Source organism: Arabidopsis thaliana, chromosome 2 (assembly GCF_000001735.4).
Source record: "Arabidopsis thaliana chromosome 2, partial sequence".
In the NCBI taxonomy this organism is placed as follows: Eukaryota; Viridiplantae; Streptophyta; class Magnoliopsida; order Brassicales; family Brassicaceae; genus Arabidopsis; species Arabidopsis thaliana.
In genome coordinates this window covers 523061-542977 of record NC_003071.7, presented here as the reverse complement: position 1 = coordinate 542977, position 19917 = coordinate 523061, and the positions used below count along the sequence as shown (strand labels likewise).

The following is a 19917-nucleotide window of genomic DNA, read 5'->3' as shown; positions in this document are numbered from 1 at the left end:
AATTGAATCATATCATACACATAAAATAATCTAATATGTTATTAATTATTGTAGTATATAAGATTATAAATTTTCAATATAATATGTATGAAATTGAATATAAATATTTCAAATATGACCCCTTACTCAGTAGAAAGTTTTCTTAAATCTATTTTTCACCCGTTATAATATTTTTCATGTATTGAACAGTTTATATTCACAATTTTCAAAAATTTAAATTATGAGATATGCGAAAAAACTCTAATTATTTTTTATAATGATGATATTATTTTTTGCAAAAATAGAATCATATAAAGATAAGAAGTGAACTATAATGATTAATAAAAAATTAATATGATAATTTAGATATCAAATCTAATTTGTTGATTTTAATAGGTTACTCTTTTGGAAATTAATAATGTATTTCGTTTTTCTAATTAAATTAAATTAATAAAAATTTAGATATCAAATCTTATATGTTTATTTTGATTGGTTATTATTTTTGAAAATTAATAATGTATTTCGTTTTTTAATTAAATTTAATTAATTAAATTAGTAATTGATTTTTTAATCCTTAAAGAGATAAATTAATTTACTCTTTAAAATTTTATTTCTAATGGCATACCTATGTAATTTCTTACAAAAATTAAGGTTATATTTAAAATGTACTTCCCAAATAATATAGTAGGATTTTTTTCCTCACATAAGTTGCATGAACCGAATTTAAAGTAAAGTGTACGTCAATAAGATCGAAGAAAATAAACATGTAAATATATAGAGTTAGTTTACTATATAGTTGATTTAATTTGATATATGTAATGAGAATCAGCAATGTGTGTTGCAGTAGCAACGCCGGAGGAGTCCGTCGCAATCACCATCGGGAAAACCTTCGGTGTGGCAAACGTTGGCACAGTTGTCTTCACTCACGCACGGTCCCTTGAACTTTTGGCTCCTCGATTTGCAAATCCTTGCCTCCACCGTGACCGAACCCCCTAAAGAATTATATAAACCATATAGAATATCGTACAAGGCAAAAAAACAAGACATGTTTATATGAGTGTATTTGTGTATGTTGCATACATGCATTCACAAGAATCATCATAGAATATTTGACTTTCTATATGTGTGATGGATAAGTCTAGGTTTCAGTATATACGTTTGTTTTCTAATTACACAAACACGAGATATATAGTATAAATTAATACGAAAACTATTACCAGTAGCTTACCAAAACTACCTTCTATATAGACACACTACAAGCTTACTATAAGCTTTATGTTTTGTCCACTCGTTTTTCATGATTTTAAAATATTCTACTTTGGTTATCAAAAAAGAATTACCATCATAGGGTCATATACATACATAACCATGAATAACAAGATAATACACATATATGTTATTAGCATCTCGAGAGGAAGCATACCAAGAATTTCATAGACAATGAGGAAAGATCAATATACACTAATATATAAACATGAGTCTATTTACTCATCAACAATTGATTTGAACTTAGACGTTCATTATAATGCTTGATAGATGAAAATGGAAAGACTCTTCTAGGTAATCGACATCAAATAAATATCACATCGACATTATCAACTTTGGGAAAACTAAATACTACTTTGATTGTATTAGTTTTAATATAGTGGTATTAAACAGAGTCATTGTGCATGTAGACTTTGACTTTTTCATGCATGGGTAAAATTAGTGTCACCAATATAATTAACCTATTTTAATAAGAGTCTAATTAATGGAAAAAAAAGCTCTTCCTCACCTCAATACTCAATAGTGTCTTTTCTTCTGTCGCTAACGCCACTATGTATTTTTTGACAGCTACATTTATGTTTCTTTAACAATACCATTAAGCAGTACATGTGTTGAGTTGTAGGTAACACCAAAGACACGTGTAGTAGGCTAGTAGCAAACTCTCCATTTGTTGCTTTACACTGCGAAATTAGATATGTTGGATTTTATTCATTCCCTAGGTCGTTATTTAAAAGAGGTATTATTTAACCAACATCTACATTACAAATACCAATGCTATATACTATTCATCTACACAGTGAATGATCTTTTTATATACTGATTTTGAATGGTAATCACTTAATATTCCAAAATAGTGTATATAGGTTTGATATTTACTAATCATAAAAGTTTTATCAAAAACGTTAAAAAAAGTTTTACTCTCAGTTTTTTTTTACAACTACTTCTAACAGTTTTGCATTATTTTGATAAAACTAACAACTACAGCTAACAATTAAAAAATTTGTACGACTTTTTGTTACCAATTTAATTTCTAACCAGATTAACTCTATATAATCGATCGGTTCTCTCAATTCTATTCGAGCATTATTGTGATTTACTTTGCAGACTCCGGTTATTAAAAACTTTTAGATTGAGATCCATAATACAATATATTAAAAGCCATTAATTGATTTAACATTACATTAAAACCGGAAACACACAAACCAATGACTTATTCGAGAAAACACTCATGTACGGTACGACATGGTACCGTACGGAAGATTTAGATAAGAAAGAAGTAACACACTGACGATGGATCGAAGATTTGAGTCATGAGAATGGATGGATCAGCAGTGTCTTGTGCAGTAGCAACGACGACGGAATCCACGGCATTTACCTCCGCCGAAGCCTTCGTTGTGGCACACGTTTGCACAGTTGTGTGTGCTCACACATGGACCCTTGAACCTATGGCTTTTTGACTCACACGTGCGTGCCTCCACGGTGACTGGACCCATCCCTAGAGAATATTAACACACACACACACACAAAAAGCTTTGTTTAGACCATAGCTTAGTTTCAAAAAGATTTGCATAGATATTAAGATACGAGTAATGAAGTACCTGTGGCAATGAATACCATGAACAAGAGAAGAGCAGCGGAGATAAAACGCACAGAGAGCTTCATTTTTGAGAGGGATAGAGAGAGATTTCGAAAGAAGTGATAAGTGTGCAGACTGTAGAATGCTAATGAGGAAGTGGGCACTATATAAAGAGACTGGAAAGGTATAAGAACGCTCGAGATAATTGAACTTTTACTAAAAGAAAACGAATATCTTTTTATTCCATTATACAGTATTCACTTTTTATTTCTGCCACTGAGGTGTGACGACGACTTGTCGTTTTTTTTCTTGTTCTTATTTTTCCTGATTTTTTCACATTTTCTTGTTTTGCAATTTTGTCGATTTATTTGCTTGACCGACACTGTAGTAAATGTAATTTTTGGTCTTAAATGGCAGTGACAAGATTAAAGCAATTTTTATTTTATTTAAAATAACAAAAAAAAAGACCTATAAAATAAGTAAATAATTGAGTTAGTCAGATAATGAGGAGTCCACACTGACTGAGTCGATGATAGATTTTTGGTATTATAAACGCAGCACTTTTTTTTGCTTTTTTGTCAACAATATACTACACTTGTGCTAGCCATCTCGCGAAAACAATTTTTGTTTGTTCGTATGTTCCAAGCTCTGCTCCTAGACTTCCATCATCGCCGATTCATTGGTATTTTAGATTCAAGACTTAACTCTATGATTGCATAAATCACATCTGATTTTGTTGAAATATTTTCATCAAGCAAAATAAAATTAAAAAAAGAGAGAAGAAAATCAAGTTAAAGAAAAAACTAAGCAGAAAAAAAAATCAAACAAAAAAAAAAATAGAGCGAAAAAAATCATGAATGAAAACTGTTACAATAGAAATTAGTAATTTACTATTTGTGTGTTAGAATCATAACTTTATAAATAAAATGATTGTGTTAGAGTTTTAAGTATAGACATAAAAAAAAAAACAGAGAACCACAATGAAAGAATTAATAAAATAAAATAAAATTTTTTACAGACATCCATAATTTAAGAAAAACGTTTTTATACTTCATATTGTTAACTTGAATTAAAATTCTGGCATATTTGCAACAAGAACATATATTCGAACCCTTTATTTTCTTTTATAAAAGCCATTATTTGATGTAACGTTACATTAAAACTGAAAACACACAAACCAAAGACTTATTCAAGAACACACTAAACACGCATACACGTTACGATATGTTGTCGTACGGAATATTAGACGACGGAAAGAAGTAACAAAACACAATAGATCGACGATTGAGTCATGCATGAGAATCGATTGATGGATCAGCAATTTCTGGTGCAGAAGCAACGACGACGGAATCCACGGCAATCACCTCCGGGGAAGCCTTCGTTGTGGCACACGTTTTCGCAGTTTGTATCGCTCACGCATTTACCCTTGAATCTTTGGCTCTGCGACGCACACGTGCGTGCCTCGACCGTGACTGGACCCATCCCTAGAGTACAAAAGAAACTTGGTTTAAGACTATATATAGCTTTGTTTCATGTTCTCATGCATGATACATATTAACTAATCTTGAAAGTTAATGTTAGAATTTGATATTATTGCTACTTAATAAAGGCATCCATTTATGGCTAACTATATAACTAAAATCGTATAAATGGAAAGGCCAGTCGATAAGAACCACTTAAATATGTGCATATATATATATATGACCAAATGATGAAAATAGAAGAAGACATGGGTGGTGTGCAAAGTTAGATATATGGTAACGAGTAAACGAACCTGTGGCGACGAATATCATCACCAAGAAAAGAACGGCTGAGATCAAACGCATAGAGAACTTCATGTTTGGAGAAAGAGAAAGAAAATTGAGAGAGACAGAGTTGGAAATAAGTGTTATGTGTGTGTGTGTACATTACTAAGGATGAAGATGGCACTATATAAAGAGGTATCGGGATATTTGATAGTCTATTAGAGAATTGCATTTTTAAGTATTTGTTTAGATATTTTGGGGGTAAATATCATCTTTCTCGGATAATTCACTTTTGATTTAAACCAAATTCGTAACATTTGTCAACATTTTTCTTCTTTTGACTGCTTTTTCCACATTTTCTTTGTTTTCTAATTTTGTCGATTTATTTGCTTTACCGACCCTAGTCATAACCGTTAATCTGTCCTTAAAATGCAAGTGACACGACATGCAGAGAAATCCTACTGGTTTGACAACTCATTCTGGAATTAATTAACAAACAGATAAAAAAAACGTATGAAGAAAGGTAAAATTTGAGTTAGTCAGATATTGGGGAGTCCACAATAATAGTGACCACGTCAAAAGTAAGAAAAGTGTAGTCAAGGACACTAGAGTTTTGTTAACTTTTTTTATCGTATCTAAATGAAAACATTACGTGTTTAAATGGTAACTACTATGAATAATTAGTCTCCAATAGTACTTAAAAAAAAAAAAAAAAACTCTCTGTTCTCTTTCATAGTAGCTTTTCTGGAAAATTTCTCCTTCGCCGTTAATAAAGCCGTCCCAATCGATTTGACCATAAGAACTTCTCCCTCTACATCAGTTTTTTGATATTTGAGAGGAGGTAAGTACCGAAGATATCCCCGTTTTCTGTCGGCAAAGATATATTCACCAAGTTTAGGTATCAGGAAAGTGCTTTCTTCTTCTATCAGTGGAGATGAACATGGACTTGGATCAAGCGATAAAGGAAATGTCAATTAACGAAGATAGCCTCTTATTTTGTCTAATCAAGCGCAGTTTTGCTCGATTGACAGAAATAATTGCAGTTTAGTGGATAGGTTTTTGAATCTGTCACTCCAAAGGATGTCTAATTGGATATTAGACATGCCTAGAATTTGGAGGTTGTATTCAAGGGTAAGAGGTGTTGCTTTATCCCAAGAGAGATTTCAATTCTTTTTCAAATCAGAAGAAGATTTAATTGAAATCTTAAAATCTGGAGTTTGGACTCAGGATGAGTGGTGTGTTTTGATGGAGCGTTGGGTGGAAAAACCTTCAGATGATTCTCTTTTGTTTCTTCCAGTCTGGATAAGACTCCGAAATATTCCGATCAACTACTACACAGAAGATACTATCAAAGAAATTGCAGGATGTGTTGGGAAAGTATTGACTGTGGAATTAGATTTAGAAAAATCTCAGGCACAAAATTATATCAGGGTTCAAGTGCTCTTTGATGTTCGGAATCCCTTGCGTAACTTTAAGGAAGTCCTGATTCCATCGGGTGAATTGATTTCAGTTTCCTTTGATTATGAAAGGATTCGAAAAAGATGTTTCCTCTGTCAACGACTCACACATGAGAAAAGTGTTTGCCCCTTTGTTAGCCTCGGAAACTCTAAAGAATCAAAGAAAGATCTTAGTTTTTCTGATTCAGGATTTCTTGATGGAAAGAGTTGTTTAGTGAATCCAGGAGAGAAGATTGTTCCTACCAAGTTACCTTCTTTATCCGCTGATCAAGCATCTTCAATAGATTCGGAAGGGTTCCCTTTTGGATTTAATGAATCGGGGGCATCAGGATTAAGTATTAAGCAGAAGAATCCAAGAAAAAGAAAGGCTTCTATAGTTCACAATAAGCAAGCAGCTCGTGATGGTTCAAAAGAAAAAGAGGTTAGTCTTAATGTTGAGTTTGCTAATGCTATCAAACGAAAAAAGGAAATTGCAGACTTGGAAAGAGTGGATTGTATGGAAAAGGCTGTCATTACGGTGGTTCCTCAAGAACCACCGCAGTATCAATAAGGCATCCTTAGTTGGAATTGCCAAGGACTGAGGAATTCTTGGACAATTCGACACTTGAGGGAAATGAAAAAGAAATATTTCCCTGACATTTTGTTCCTCATGGAGACCATGAATTCTGACATGTTCATATTGAAAGTCTTTAGGTGGTTGGGTTATGATTACTTTCATACTATTGAACCGGATGGAAAGAGTGGTGGTTTAGCAATATTTTGGAAACATCACCTTCATACAGATTTCCTTGTTGAAGACAAAAACTTGCTGGATTTGGAGATATCTCAAGGTTGTAAGAGATGGTTTATCTCTTGTGTTTATGATAATCCAAGACAGAGGCTAAGACACTTGCTCCTGGATAAAATCAGTAACATTGGAGTGAACAGAACAGCTCCTTGGTGCTTGATAGGGGATTTTAATGATATTTTGTCTAATAAGGAGAAAATAGGTGGCCCATCTAGAGTGGAATCTTCCTTTCAGGACTTCAAGAATATGATATCAACCAGTGATATGCATGAATTGGGGGGCACTGGAAATAGTTTTACTTGGGGAGGCAAAAGAAATGAAGAATGGATCCAATGTAAATTAGATCGCTGTTTTGGAAATTCACAGTGGTTTTCTTTGTTTCCTAATTCTCATCAATGGTTTTTGGAGAAACTTGGATCAGATCACAGACCGGTTTTGGTGAAGTTTGTTAATGATCATGAGCTTTTCCGAGGAACTTTCAGGTTTGATAAAAGGTATGCTGAAGACCCTTTATACCAAGCTGCTATTCACAAAGCATGGATAGGTAATTTTTCTTCTCATAATCCTTCTTCTATGCGCCGTCTGGTTGACTGTAGGTCATCTATTAGTCACTGGAAAAAAGGAAAGGATTATAACGCAAAGAGTCGAATTAAAAAGTTAAGATTTGATTTGGATGAAGAAAAGAGTTACCAGTTTCCTTGTTGGAATAAGATTTCTGTTATTCAAAATCAGCTGGGTATTGCTTTTAGAGAGGAGGAATCTTTTTGGAGGTTGAAAAGCAGGGATAAATGGATGTCTCGTGGGGATAAGAACTCTAAGTTTTTTCAGGCCTCTGTAAAAGCTAATAGAGTTAAAAATTGCTTGAGTTTTCTTGTTGATGAGAATGGTATTGAGCAGACTCTCAATAGGGAAAAAAGGAAAATAGCAGAACAGTTCTTTGAGAACCTGTTCACCTAATCTTATCCTGCAAATATGGATTTAGTTTTGGAAGGCTTTCAAACGAGAGTTACAGAGGCTATGAATGAAGACCTTACTCAGAAAATTACAGAACAGGAAATCTATAATGCAGTCTTTTCCATTAATGCTGAGAGTGCGCCAGGTCCTGATGGTTTCACTGCGGCTTTTTTCCAGACTCATTGGAATTTGGTCAAGAATCAAATTATGGCAGACATTATGGATTTCTTTGACACAGGTATCCTTCCTGAAGAATGGAATCACACTCATTTATGTTTGATTCCAAAGATTCCAAATCCAGAGAGAATGAGTGACATAAGACCTATCAGTTTATGCTCGGTTCTTTACAAGATTGTCTCCAAAATCTTATCAGCTAGATTGAAGAAACATCTGCCTGCCATAGTTTCACCAACTCAATCTGCTTTTGTGGCTGAGAGGTTAGCTTCTGATAACATTCTTCTAGCTCATGAGATAATCCATAATTTAAGAACCAATGATAAGATTTCTAGAGAATTTATGATGTTTAAAACAGACATGTCTAAAGCTTATGATAGAGTAGAATGGCCTTTTCTTCAAGGTATTCTAAAGGCTTTGGGTTTCAGTAGCCAATGGATAGGTTGGTTAATGGCTGTGTCTCTTCTGTTTCTTATTCAGTACTGGTTAATGGTCAACCTTATGGTCATTTCTTACCACAAAGAGGTATCAGACAGGGAGATCCGTTATCACCGTTTTTGTTTGTCATCTGTACTGAAGCACTTACTCATATCTTAAACCAAGCTGAACGATGTGGAAAAATCACTGGAATTCAATTTAATGATGCAGGGCCTTCAGTTAATCATTTATTATTTGCTGATGATACTTTGATCATCTGTAAAGCAAAACAAGAGGAGTGTTCTCAGATTATGCACTGTTTATCACAATATGAGCATATTTCAGGCCAAAAGATCAATGTGGAAAAATCTTCAGTCACCTTTGGAAACAAGATTGAAGCAGAAACAAAATATTGGATTATGCATAGATCTGGAATTGTTGTTGAAGGAGGTACTGGAAAATATCTTGGACTACCAGAATGTTTCAGTGGATCGAAACAGGTTTTGTTTGGCTTTCTTAAAGAGAAACTGACCTCTAGACTCACTGGTTGGTATGCAAAAACATTATCTCAAGGTGGGAAGGAAGTGTTGTTAAAATCAATTGCTATGGCATTCCCAGTTTATGTCATGTCTTGTTTTAAACTTCCAAAGAGTCTATGTTCAAAACTAACTTCTATCATGATAGATTTCTGGTGGAATATGTTGCCTGAAAAAAAGAAAATTCACTGGATTGGAGCTGAAAATTTGATGCTACCAAAAAATCTGGCAGGCTTTAGATTTAAAGATCTTCAGTGTTTTAATCAGGCTTTGTTAGCTAAACAAGCGTGGCGCCTTCTTAATGATGAAGACAGTCTTCTTTCTCAGGTCTTCAAAAGCAGATATTATCTCAATTCGGATTTCCTCACTGCGACAAAAGGTACTCGTCCTTCCTATGCTTGGCAGAGTATCCTTTATGGTCGAGAGTTATTGACAAAAGGTCTGAAAAAGATCATAGGAAATGGTGCAAAAACCTTCGTGTGGATAGATAATTGGCTTTTTGAGGGTCAGATTAGAAGACCTGAGAGTGTTCATGTGATGGTGGATATTACTTTAAAAGTCAGTCAACTAATCGATCTAGTTTCAAAGAATTGGAATTTGAACATGCTCAGAGACTTATTTCCATGGAAAGATGTTCAGATAATTCGTAATCAAAGACCGATGCTTTCAAAGGAGGATTCTTATTGTTGGTCAGGCACAAATCATGGGTTATACATAGTTAAATCAGGATATGACTTGTGTAGTAGACAGAATCATAAAGAGATGTTTCACAATGCACAAGAACTACCATCTGTCAATCCTATTTTCCAAGGTATTTGGAGTCTTTATACTGCACTAAAAATCAAAGTCTTCTTATGGAAAGCAGTTAAAGGGGCTGTGGCGGTGGAAGACAGGTTAAGAACAAGAGGAATTCTAATAAATGATGGATGTTCTATGTGTCCTGATGAGAATGAGACAATACACCATATATTGTTTCAATGCTCTTTGGCCCGCCAGGTATGGGCTCTATCCTTGATGCAGTCACCTTCTTCTGGATTTGGAAAATCGATTTTTACTAATATGAACCAAGTGCTTCATAACTGTAAGAATCAAAGTATTTCTAAGCTCCTAAGATATGTTAGTCCTTGGATTATTTGGACTCTCTGGAAAAATAGAAATAAAGTTCTCTTTGAAGGTGAAATCTCTGTCTCTCATGGCATAGTACAGAAAGCATTTGAAGATTGCAACCATTGGCTATCTGCTCAAGATCCAAAGACTCAATCTGAAGATTCAAAAATTGAAATAAATTGGATCCCTCCTCCGTGGAATGAATTGAAATGCAACATTGGTGTGGCTTGGTCAAGAAAATCTCAACTAGCTGGTGTTTCGTGGGTAGTTAGAAATGATACAGGAAAATTGCTTTTTCACAGTCGACGCTCTTATTCACAGGTACATTCTAACTTTGATGCTAAACTAAAAAGCTGGGAATAGGCTTTAGAGAGTATGGATAAACTACATTTAGATAGAGTTACTTTTGGAGCTTCTTCTCATGATATTATCAAAGCAATGAATAAACCAAAAGAATGGCCAGCCTTGAGAGGACATTTGGATGCATTGCTAAATCTCACTTTGGACAAACCGCATTGGTATATGGCAATGGAATTAAGACAGTGTAACATGGGAGCTAATGAGATAGCAAAGAGTGTGATAACAGGATTGAGGTGGCAAAGTTATGTTGCTAGAGGACCTCCTCAGTGGTTACATTATCTTTTTGACTCTGAATTAATTCAGCAGAGATGAAGATGAATGTCTTCAATATTGGAGTGTTTTTATGTTGAAGGGATAAAGAATAGGATTGACTCATGAGAAGGAATTCTTATCAGATAGTCAACATCAGAATGCTGATTTGGTGATTAGCCTCACTTGGGTTTTGTCTTATTCTACATCACAACACGTTTACTTCAGAGGAAGAAAGAGGAAGTTATTGGGAATGTTTCAGCATGATCCATCAGTTACTAAGCGCCCTTTTGGTAAGGAAGTCCGACTGTTTCAGACATGACTCAGCAAAAAAGCTAATGACTTAGCTCTCCAGATTTCTTCATTAGTGACAGATGTTGGTCTCAGAATCATGATTAAAGGAACGTGGCCTTTGTTTATGATTGCTATTAAGGAGGTTAGTTGTTCAATCCTATGGGTGATAGGAGATTGGGATGCTTTATTTTCTTTGTCTTATTCATAAGTCGGTTCTTTAAGTCCTATTATTCCTAAGTTTATAAATATTGTCTAATTAGCTTTATCTAGGTTAGTTTTTTTTTTTAAATTAACTTAGACGAAGTTTTTTTAGTATTTTGTTATTTTAATAGAGTCTCAGTCGGTTTTGTCTTTCTTTATCTCTTTATATACTTTTCCTTCTCTTCTTAGTTATTCTATCTCCCATCCCTTTAGCTTAGGTAGTTTTCTCTAGTAACAATATGGCTGATGAGTTGTGGGATGAGATTCAAAACCTAGAATTAGGACAAGAGGATCCGGCCCTTTTCATTCCCCATGAAGCTTATGTGATGGTCGAAGCTTCAAATAACCTAAGTCTGATAGCTAGGCCTCTGAATCCAAGAGTTCAAAATCTTAACTCTGTTGTGGTAGCACTTCCAAGATCATGGGGACTAACGACTCAGGTGCATGGAAGAATTCTTGATGCAACGTATGTCCAGTTCCTTTTTGCAAATGAAATTGATCTACTGATGGTGCAAAGAAGAGAACCGTGGCTTTTCAACAATTGGTTCGTTGCAGCAACTCGATGGCAGGTGGCTCCAGCTCACAACCTTGTCACTACCATTGATCTCTGGGTGCAAATTCGAGGTATTCCCTTACCTTATGTTTCTGAAGAGACAGTTATGGAGATAGCTCACGATCTAGGAGAGATCATTTCATTGGACTTTCATGAGGCTACCTCTCCTCAGATTGCTTTTATTAGAGTTAGAGTTCGTTTTGGTATAACGGACAGACTGAGGTTTTTTCAAAGAGTCATCTTTGACTCTGGTGAAACTGCAACCATCAGGTTCCAATATGAACGACTCCGAAGACTATGTAGTAGCTGTTTCAGATTTACTCACAATCGAGCTTACTGTCCCTACCGTCAACGTCCTCTTAGCATCGCAAGAGAAAGAGCCCTCTTCTGTGATAGTGTTCAAAGATCTTCAATGAACTCACAATCTCAGATGACTGAAAGCTCCTTTCCGGTGCCCTTGACTCCACCTCCAAGAGTGGATCCTCCACCAGTGAATCACGCTGAATTTACAGCTGCCTATCCTCATCTTGCAACAGCAACAAACGAGAATCACAGGGATGTAGGAGAATCAAGCACCTCCAGACAGGATATGTCATCAGGATCAAACAACTTTCTGGCAAGGAGAACTACTCACTTCACAGACCATCGAAGGTGCTTTGAAGGTGGTCAAGCATCAAGACAAAATGAAAACAGGGAACCAAGACGTCCTACTGAAAGGATGAGGTCTCCAACTCATTTTGATCATGTTCAACGCTCTGGAGGGATTCTGAAACCTCCAAAAAAAACGCTAAACCACTCGATCGTTTTCTGTCATTTTTTGGGAAAGATTGCAGGACTAGAAGCATCACAGCTTCAAGACGAAGAAGCCTGCTTAGTAGGGTATGGTTTTTGGTTATGACATACTCTTTCTAATGTTCTGTTTTGTTGTAATGCTTCAGTTTGTTTTTTCTTTACTTCAGCAATGTTTTTTCATTTTCAGTTTGCCTAAGACTTGTAAGTGGAAAGTCCACTGGTTAAACTTTTTGTAACTTCACAGTGGAATTTGAAATGGAAGGCAACTTTTCAGTGAAAAAAAATAGTAACTACTATAATAGCGGTACAGTTTGTACAGTTGTAATAGTTATCAATCATAAAAGTTTTATTAAAAATGTTATAAAAAATTTTATTTTAATTTTTTTTATAACTTTTTTGTACAGCTTCTTTTAACAGTTTTGTACTATTTCAATAAAGCTAACAACTCCAACTAACAGTTAGAAAACTTATACAGCTTTTATTTACCAATCAGACCCTATTTTTTAAAGTTTCAATAATTTTTAAAAATTCTCTTTTTCTGGACATAGGACCCTTTTTCTCATCTAGTGTTTTTCATTAAGATTGAGAAGAGAGCTTGGTTTAGTGTCTTTCGTTAGAAATGTAACATAGGTGTTGCAAATAGAGGAGCTGATCAATTTATTGTCCAAAGTGTTACCATGGATTGTGGACTACAATCTTATGTGGTTTCTAGTTTTCCGGCTTATCCTCTTTATTGATGAGAGAGTGTTGTTCTCTTCTTGATGATTATCGTGTTGTGTTTGTTTGTGCTTTTGATTAGAACCATTTATGTATATATAGGACCCTAGTGGTATCCTTTATCCCCTCGGTGTTGATGCTATTCTAGCAGAGTCTCCATTTGAGACTATTTTTTGGTGGCTTCACTCAAGTCATGTTGTAATCCTAATCTAATCCTATATCAATATAATCCAAGTTGGCAAAAAAAATAAAATTAAAACATTACTGGTTGTATAAACTTAATATATGGTATTTTATATACTCACTGATGCAAAAAAAAACTAAATTTTTATTTTCTATTTGGTATTTATATATAGAAAAGAAAAAGAAAAATACACACGTATTTTTTTCCCTCTTTATTCTTTCCTCGCTACTTTAATTTATTACTCCACCAATTACATCCAAAAAGTAAATTTTGGTATGTTATACCGATATTTAGAGGATAATCAGTCTCTTTGGAAATGTTTTATCTTCGGTCATATTATTGATACTGTCCCACACGTCGGAAAAGTCCATGCCATCGCAAACAAACTCTTTCAATGCCAACAAAAAAAAAACGCATTTCAAGATAACAAGATTGATGTTCATTTTTTTTTTAAGTTTCATCATAGTTGATCTCTTCAAGGTGAGACATGAAGTGATGCGTTAAATAATTTTCGAAGGAAAATAGCTTTGTTATCAGAACATAGATTTTGATTATTACTAGTCAAAGGCTCAAAGTCATTAGTTGATTTAACATTACATTTAAACCGGAAACACACAAATCCAAAGACTTATTTGAGAACACACTAATGTACGGTACTTCATGGTACTGTACGGAAGATTAGATAAGAAAGAAGTGACACACGACGATGGATCAAAGCTTGAATTATGCATGAGAATGGGTAGATCAGCAATGTCTGGTGCAGAAGCAACGACGACGGAATCCACGGCAGTTACCTCCGACAAAGCCTTCGTTGTGGCACACGTTGGCGCAGTTTGATGCACTCACGCATGTACCCTTGAACCTATGGCTCTGCGACTCACAAGTGCGTGCCTCCACAGTGACTGGTCCCATCCCTAGACAAAATCAAAACACAAAACGAACACTTCGTTTAGACCATAGCTTAGTTTCATGTGTCTCATGCTTGATGCATATTACTTAACTTTCGAAGTGAACTTAACTATAATTAAATGAGCATTCACAAGAATAATCGATAGAAACCATAAATACAGAATGTTATAAAAAATGAAACTATCTATATATGTTAAAATATGTTATCATAAAACATGGGTTATGTGTGAAAATTAGATATTAGGTTATGAGAAACAAACCAGTGGCGACGAATATCATGAACATGATGAGAACAGCTGAGATCAAACGCATAGAGAGCTTCATTGCAAGAGAGATAAAGAGAGAGTTCGAAAGTAGTGTTCAAGTGTGTTGCTGCTAGTGAGGAAAATGGCACTATATAAAGAGAGTAAAGAGGTATTAAAACGTTCAAGATAATTCACATTTTACGCGTTTGTTAGATATTTTTGGATAAATATCATTTACTTTATTTTTGGAGTATTCACTTTGGATTTGAATAAGAGTGGTGTGAGTTTCTCGATTTTATTTGCTTTACCGACACTTTCATAGGTGTAAATTGTGGTCCGTAACGTAAGGTGACAAGACACGCAGATGTTGTGGAGTCCATCTACCGTTTCGAGAAGTCATTCATGCACCAAATTTTGTATCAGAAAAAAACAAATAAACGTATAGAAAAGTAAATAATTGAGTTTGCGGATGTTGTGGAGTCCACAATGATAATGGCTATGTAAAAAAAAAACTAAAAAGTAACAACAAGTGGAATAGTCACGGGATAGAGTATTTTTATCATATACCAAAATGAAAAAGTTAGTGGGTTATATAAAAATTAAACTTTGTATTTATATAGCAAGTTAAAACGCAATTGATAATAAATATCGAATACTTTTCTAATTATTACTTAGATAAGTAATATTTGGGATTAGTTACTCTAAATTAAGTAGTATAATTGTGGCTATATTTTAAAGAACTGTTATGGCAGACAAAAAGCTGGTTGCTTTCTCTTTATCATGTGACTTTATAAGTTATACACGATTATCATTTTCTCACTTCACACAATTCAACAAGTTTCCGGTTGGCCTTAGTTTTCAGGTTCAATTTTAAGTGTAAATTGACCATGAGAACACCTTCAAAACGTGACTTGGCAATGGCAGTTACCACAAAGAATCCAAACTTAGTATGGCTTTGATTTACTAGTGAATTATTTTGTATAGTCATATTCAATTATTTAATCGCAATAATATAATCATGAATTTGAACATTTTCATAGATATTTATCTTCAAATGTAGCAAAAAAAAAAGACTATCTAGAATTTATTCCAAGTTATCTAGAATTTTTCAGCTAAGAAAAACTTATACTATGTGACATTCTTGAACCAATCCTAATAGAACTAGTTGTTCATTGTTAGGTTTCGGCAAAGACAATGGGAAAACAATCTAGTGAGATTTGTGTCTTATACAACTCTGACGAATAAAGATACTTGAGACCTTTAATCATTGCGTGAGGTTTTCAATTTTGATACCTACAAATACAGCTAAGTCACTCCTTTATACAATCTTTGATGATCGAAGACTAAACTATCCTGAAGGTTCACTTCATTTGATCACTGATCCACATTTTAGTGTTTGGAACAATTGTGACTTTTAGGTCTAAAGAAGGAAATTTTTGGGTTATAATTTACATGCGTAGAAGAAAATATAACTATCGTGATCTATTAAATTTAAGTCTAATAATAGCTAGTGGTTACACATGTTTAGAATAACACATTAACTTCGTTTCTTGACTAATTTTACCTCAAAACAAAAAAGGTAACAATAATGTTATCCCATGAGAAGAGAAGCAAGAATCTCTCCCATGGTTTTCTCAGGCGTGTCTCCGTTGTCATCTACGTGAACTCCGGACTCTAGAACCGCCGCATCAAGAACTAGTTTCCGCTTCGCTATCTCGTAGATGTTCTCATCAACCGTCGATTTCGTCACCAGTCTGCACCAGCATTGCCAGAGTTAATACAGATATATGTGAGAATACAAAACAGAGCACACATAAACCAATCCAAACCACAATTTTGTTCTGAAAGTTATCTAAACTGATTCAAGGATTTAAAGCTCAAACCTGAAGATAGTGACTGGTTTTGTTTGACCAATACGATGGCAACGATCTTCAGCTTGCCGATCAATCTGTGGATTAAAATCCATATCGTGAATAATGACTGTATCCGCTCCGGTTAAATTAAGACCTTGTCCACCTGCTCGAGTTGACAAGAGACATGCGAATATCGACTTATCGTTGTTGAATGTGTCGACTATGGTTTGTCTATCTGTAACTTGAGTACTGTTGAAAACAAAAGGAAAATGACTTAAGCTTCTTCCTTTTTGTAGAATCGTCAAAAATGTGACAAATTACTCTTTTTTCTTTTATTACCTGCCGTCAAGTCTTCGGTATGTAACGCCGATGACATCAAGTGTCCATTCTAAGATATCGAGCATCGATGTCCATTGACTAAATATTAGAACACGATGGCCGGATTTCTTCATTGAAGGGAGAAGCTCAGCTAATGTCTGATACATAAAGGGAGATTTAGATCGCTCACAGGTTTAGTTATACTTAATCAGTTTCACAAAGAAGACTTATGAAATGAAGAAGAATATCACGTACCCGACATTTTGCTGAGAGCATGACATGTTTGTCTGAGAGAGTTCCTTTGGTATCGTTAACTCCATATTGGAACAAAAGCTATGGAAAGAAACAAGTTAGTTAGCTTCTTCAATTGCATAACATGTTTGTTAATGGATATTCAACTGCTTTTGGAAAGAGAAACATTTACCTGGTGGATACGGAAATCGTTGAAACCCTTAACTTCCTCGATAACTCTATCCAAGGAACATTCAAATCCAAATGCACCGATTGGGTGCAATTTCCTGGCGATGCGAATGACATCCTCATCGCTGTATATCCGCCTAATTAACAATGGATGGTTTGCAATCTGTACAACCAAAATTTAATAACACATGAATAACACACTCATTTGGCACAAAAGGGGCTTTGTATTAGTAGCTGAGAATTACCTTCCGGAATTGAGTAAAATAGTTTGAAATTTGACGCTTTGGAAGTGCCTTGGCTAAAGAATTCAAGGATTTTGATGAAAGCTTCACAAGCCGTGCTTGAGAAGCAGCACGATACTCCTCTATGGCTTCTTTATATGCATCTTCCTGCTTTCTCTCCATTAATACATATTCAACCTGCATTGGATTGATGGGAAATTAATGAGATTTGCAGCTAGAAGATTAATATCGTGTACTTAATTGTGCATAGATATATCCATACCCGCTGTATCTTCGGAACAAGTTGCTGCATGACATCAGATTTTAAACGCCTCAAGATGAAAGGACCTAAGATAGATTTCATTCGAGTAATCAACTCAGTATCTTCTGCATTCAACAACTTCTTCAAGTCAACATTCTCTGTCGTAAATATATCAGGCAACATGAACTCCAACAGCGACCATAGTTCCTGCATAGACCAAACATATGCAGGGAATAAGCATTGTATGACCACATGAAGAAATGTCGTCTATATTAGGTAATTAGATCCTGAAAAAATCAACAGAAACCAACCGTACATGCAAATCATTTTGTAGAGGCGTTCCTGTAAGCATAAGACGCTGGTTTGCGTTTCTGGCCACAGACATCAAGTTTTTCCACCTATAACTATTCTTATCCTTTAACGCATGGGCTTCATCCATCAAAACACAGCTCCAGCGCCACCGTTTCAGTACTTTTCGGTCATCTTTCTGTTGTTCACTGTAAAATTCCAACATCTGTGAGTAACAGGAAAAGCCAAAAAGCAAATAAAAGCATCAAGAGTTGCACCTATGCCGTTCAAACAGAGAGTAACACACAAGAAGCACATTGAATGGTGGTGGCTTCCCAGCTTTTGACAAAGAATTCAATTCTCTTGAGTAGGCTGCTCTCGCAGCTCCGTGGTATTGAAGTACAGTAAACGACGGACACCATTTTCTGAGCTCTCTCTCCCAGTTTTCCAAGACAGAGGCAGGGCATACAACCAAATGAGGACCAGGGTCATTGTTTAAGCGACTTAGGAGGGTTAAATATGTGATTGCCTAAGGTAAATGAGAACAAAATTAGTTCTTTATAAGATAAAGAAACAAAGAAAACTTATCCAGTAATAACAGAGCAAAATGCACCTGAATGGTCTTTCCAAGACCCATCTCATCGGCTAAAATGGCTACAAACAATAGAAAGTGAGTTACAAAGTGACATTCACGCTAAAAAGGTTTACAGATCGAAACTAGTAAAAACACATACCTCCTTCAATTCCTTTCTTATACAACAGAAGAAGAAAGTTAACACCAACTAACTGGTACGGCTTGAGTATAGGCTGAAAATCAGAATCCTCTGCTTTACATGCATCATCAATATCATTCTGCGATCATCACAGATTCAACCCAAAAGTAAACAAGTTTTAGTTAACAAAACAGTAAACTCTAACCAAACCAATCAAAGCTTACCACCAAAATATGCTATCTAATCAAAAGTTACTTCACAATTGTATAAGGAAGACACTCTAAATCGTCTCAAAGCAACTACTTTAAGAACACCAAAGTGATAATTTCCAGTACCTGTGTGACAATCCTGACAGTAGAAGTTTCAACTTCAGAGTATCTATCAGTAACACCAGAAGAAGTACCATAAAGCTCTTTTCGAAGATCCGCTGAGATTTTAGCACACTTTTGCAATGCCTTCCCCACAACATCTTCATCTTCTCCTCTCCTTCCTCCACTTCCTCCTCCTCCTCCTCCAAATTCATCCTCACTAGCACTACTCTCAGCCTCATCATCATCATCATCACTCGCTTCTTCATCTTCAATCACAAATCTCCTACCAACTCTCGCAGCGCGCATCACAACCTTAGTCTCTTCCACTTCTTCTTCATCCTCTAACAACAAATCCTCACCATTCACAATCTTCACATCCGAATCCGAATCTCCCAAATCCTCAATCTCAACACAATCACCATCGCTGCTATTACTCTCAATCGTCATCGCCGTCGAAGGTCTCCTAAACGCAAAAGACTCAATCGACGGCGTTGGATTCGTCGCCGCGCGAGTCTTCTTCGGAGTCCGTGGTCGTTTAAGAACTCGCGAAGCGTTAAACGAGTGTTGAGACCACTCTTCCTCGGAGATTTCGTCGAAATCGCGTTTCATCTTCCGAGAATTTACGAATCCCAGATTGAATTGAAATTGAGAAGAAGGGGAAAAAAAATTCACATGAAGAAAATTGAAAACCCTAGATTGAGATTGAAGTGACTATTATTGCATCGAATTGAAGAAGAAGAAGAAGATGAAATTAAAACGAATTTAGCGGAGAAGGAAGGGAAAGGTCAAGATTTCAAAGAAAGGTTAGAGACTCAACAACGTGTTGCTTCTTACAAAAGAGCGGCATCCTCCAAAAGCTATGCGCGCGGACTTAATCTCTTAATGGGCCCCAAGAAATGGGCTCTAATGAGTACTTAATGGTGAACTTAAGGGATCCGAAGAAATGGGCCCAACGACTTCACTTTCTCGACAAATCTAAAAGCTTGTGGTTTGTTTGACGCACTTGAAAAGGGTTTTTAAATCCATGGG

The 19917-nt window shown here is 35.4% G+C and overlaps 5 protein-coding genes, 1 long non-coding RNA gene and 2 pseudogenes across 8 annotated transcripts; 3 read left to right on the top strand and 5 right to left on the bottom strand.

Moving 5' to 3' along the window:
• Positions 1-804: 804 nt before the first annotated feature.
• On the bottom strand, positions 805-1081 carry LCR71 (annotated as a pseudogene). Its single transcript has 2 exons — positions 1060-1081; positions 805-971 (listed from the first exon to the last, which is right to left on the bottom strand).
• Positions 1082-1735: 654 nt separating this feature from the next.
• On the top strand, positions 1736-1937 carry AT2G04195. The gene has a single exon (NR_139992.1). It is a non-coding gene; the product is annotated as an other RNA (long non-coding RNA).
• Positions 1938-2270: 333 nt separating this feature from the next.
• LCR68 (low-molecular-weight cysteine-rich 68) lies at positions 2271-3080 on the bottom strand. Its single transcript, NM_126273.4, has 2 exons — positions 2844-3080; positions 2271-2740 (listed from the first exon to the last, which is right to left on the bottom strand). Exons 1-2 carry the CDS (start codon positions 2905-2907, stop codon positions 2571-2573), a joined length of 234 nt encoding a protein of 77 aa, NP_178321.1. The 5' UTR covers positions 2908-3080; the 3' UTR covers positions 2271-2570.
• Positions 3081-3854: 774 nt separating this feature from the next.
• On the bottom strand, positions 3855-4728 carry PDF2.1 (Scorpion toxin-like knottin superfamily protein). The gene is made up of 2 exons (NM_126272.4): positions 4596-4728; positions 3855-4305 (listed from the first exon to the last, which is right to left on the bottom strand). The coding sequence occupies exons 1-2, from the start codon at positions 4657-4659 to the stop codon at positions 4136-4138; spliced, it is 234 nt and encodes a 77-aa protein (NP_178320.1). The 5' UTR covers positions 4660-4728; the 3' UTR covers positions 3855-4135.
• A 1908-nt stretch (positions 4729-6636) lies between these two features.
• AT2G02110 lies at positions 6637-10658 on the top strand (annotated as a pseudogene; the record flags this gene model as incomplete). Its single annotated transcript has 1 exon — positions 6637-10658.
• A 683-nt stretch (positions 10659-11341) lies between these two features.
• On the top strand, positions 11342-12737 carry AT2G02103 (Ta11-like non-LTR retrotransposon; the record flags this gene model as incomplete). The annotated part of the gene is made up of 1 exon (NM_001124783.1): positions 11342-12737. One exon carries the CDS (start codon positions 11342-11344, stop codon positions 12551-12553), a length of 1212 nt encoding a protein of 403 aa, NP_001118255.1. The 3' UTR covers positions 12554-12737.
• A 1054-nt stretch (positions 12738-13791) lies between these two features.
• On the bottom strand, positions 13792-14799 carry LCR69 (low-molecular-weight cysteine-rich 69). Its single transcript, NM_126271.3, has 2 exons — positions 14518-14799; positions 13792-14262 (listed from the first exon to the last, which is right to left on the bottom strand). The coding sequence occupies exons 1-2, from the start codon at positions 14579-14581 to the stop codon at positions 14093-14095; spliced, it is 234 nt and encodes a 77-aa protein (NP_178319.1). The 5' UTR covers positions 14582-14799; the 3' UTR covers positions 13792-14092.
• Positions 14800-15909: 1110 nt separating this feature from the next.
• Positions 15910-19755, bottom strand: ETL1 (SNF2 domain-containing protein / helicase domain-containing protein). The gene is made up of 12 exons (NM_126270.2): positions 18913-19755; positions 18599-18716; positions 18478-18518; positions 18143-18393; positions 17893-18073; positions 17598-17783; positions 17339-17512; positions 17098-17256; positions 16929-17006; positions 16695-16831; positions 16386-16604; positions 15910-16256 (listed from the first exon to the last, which is right to left on the bottom strand). The coding sequence occupies exons 1-12, from the start codon at positions 19495-19497 to the stop codon at positions 16094-16096; spliced, it is 2292 nt and encodes a 763-aa protein (NP_178318.1). The 5' UTR covers positions 19498-19755; the 3' UTR covers positions 15910-16093.
• Positions 19756-19917: the final 162 nt, after the last annotated feature.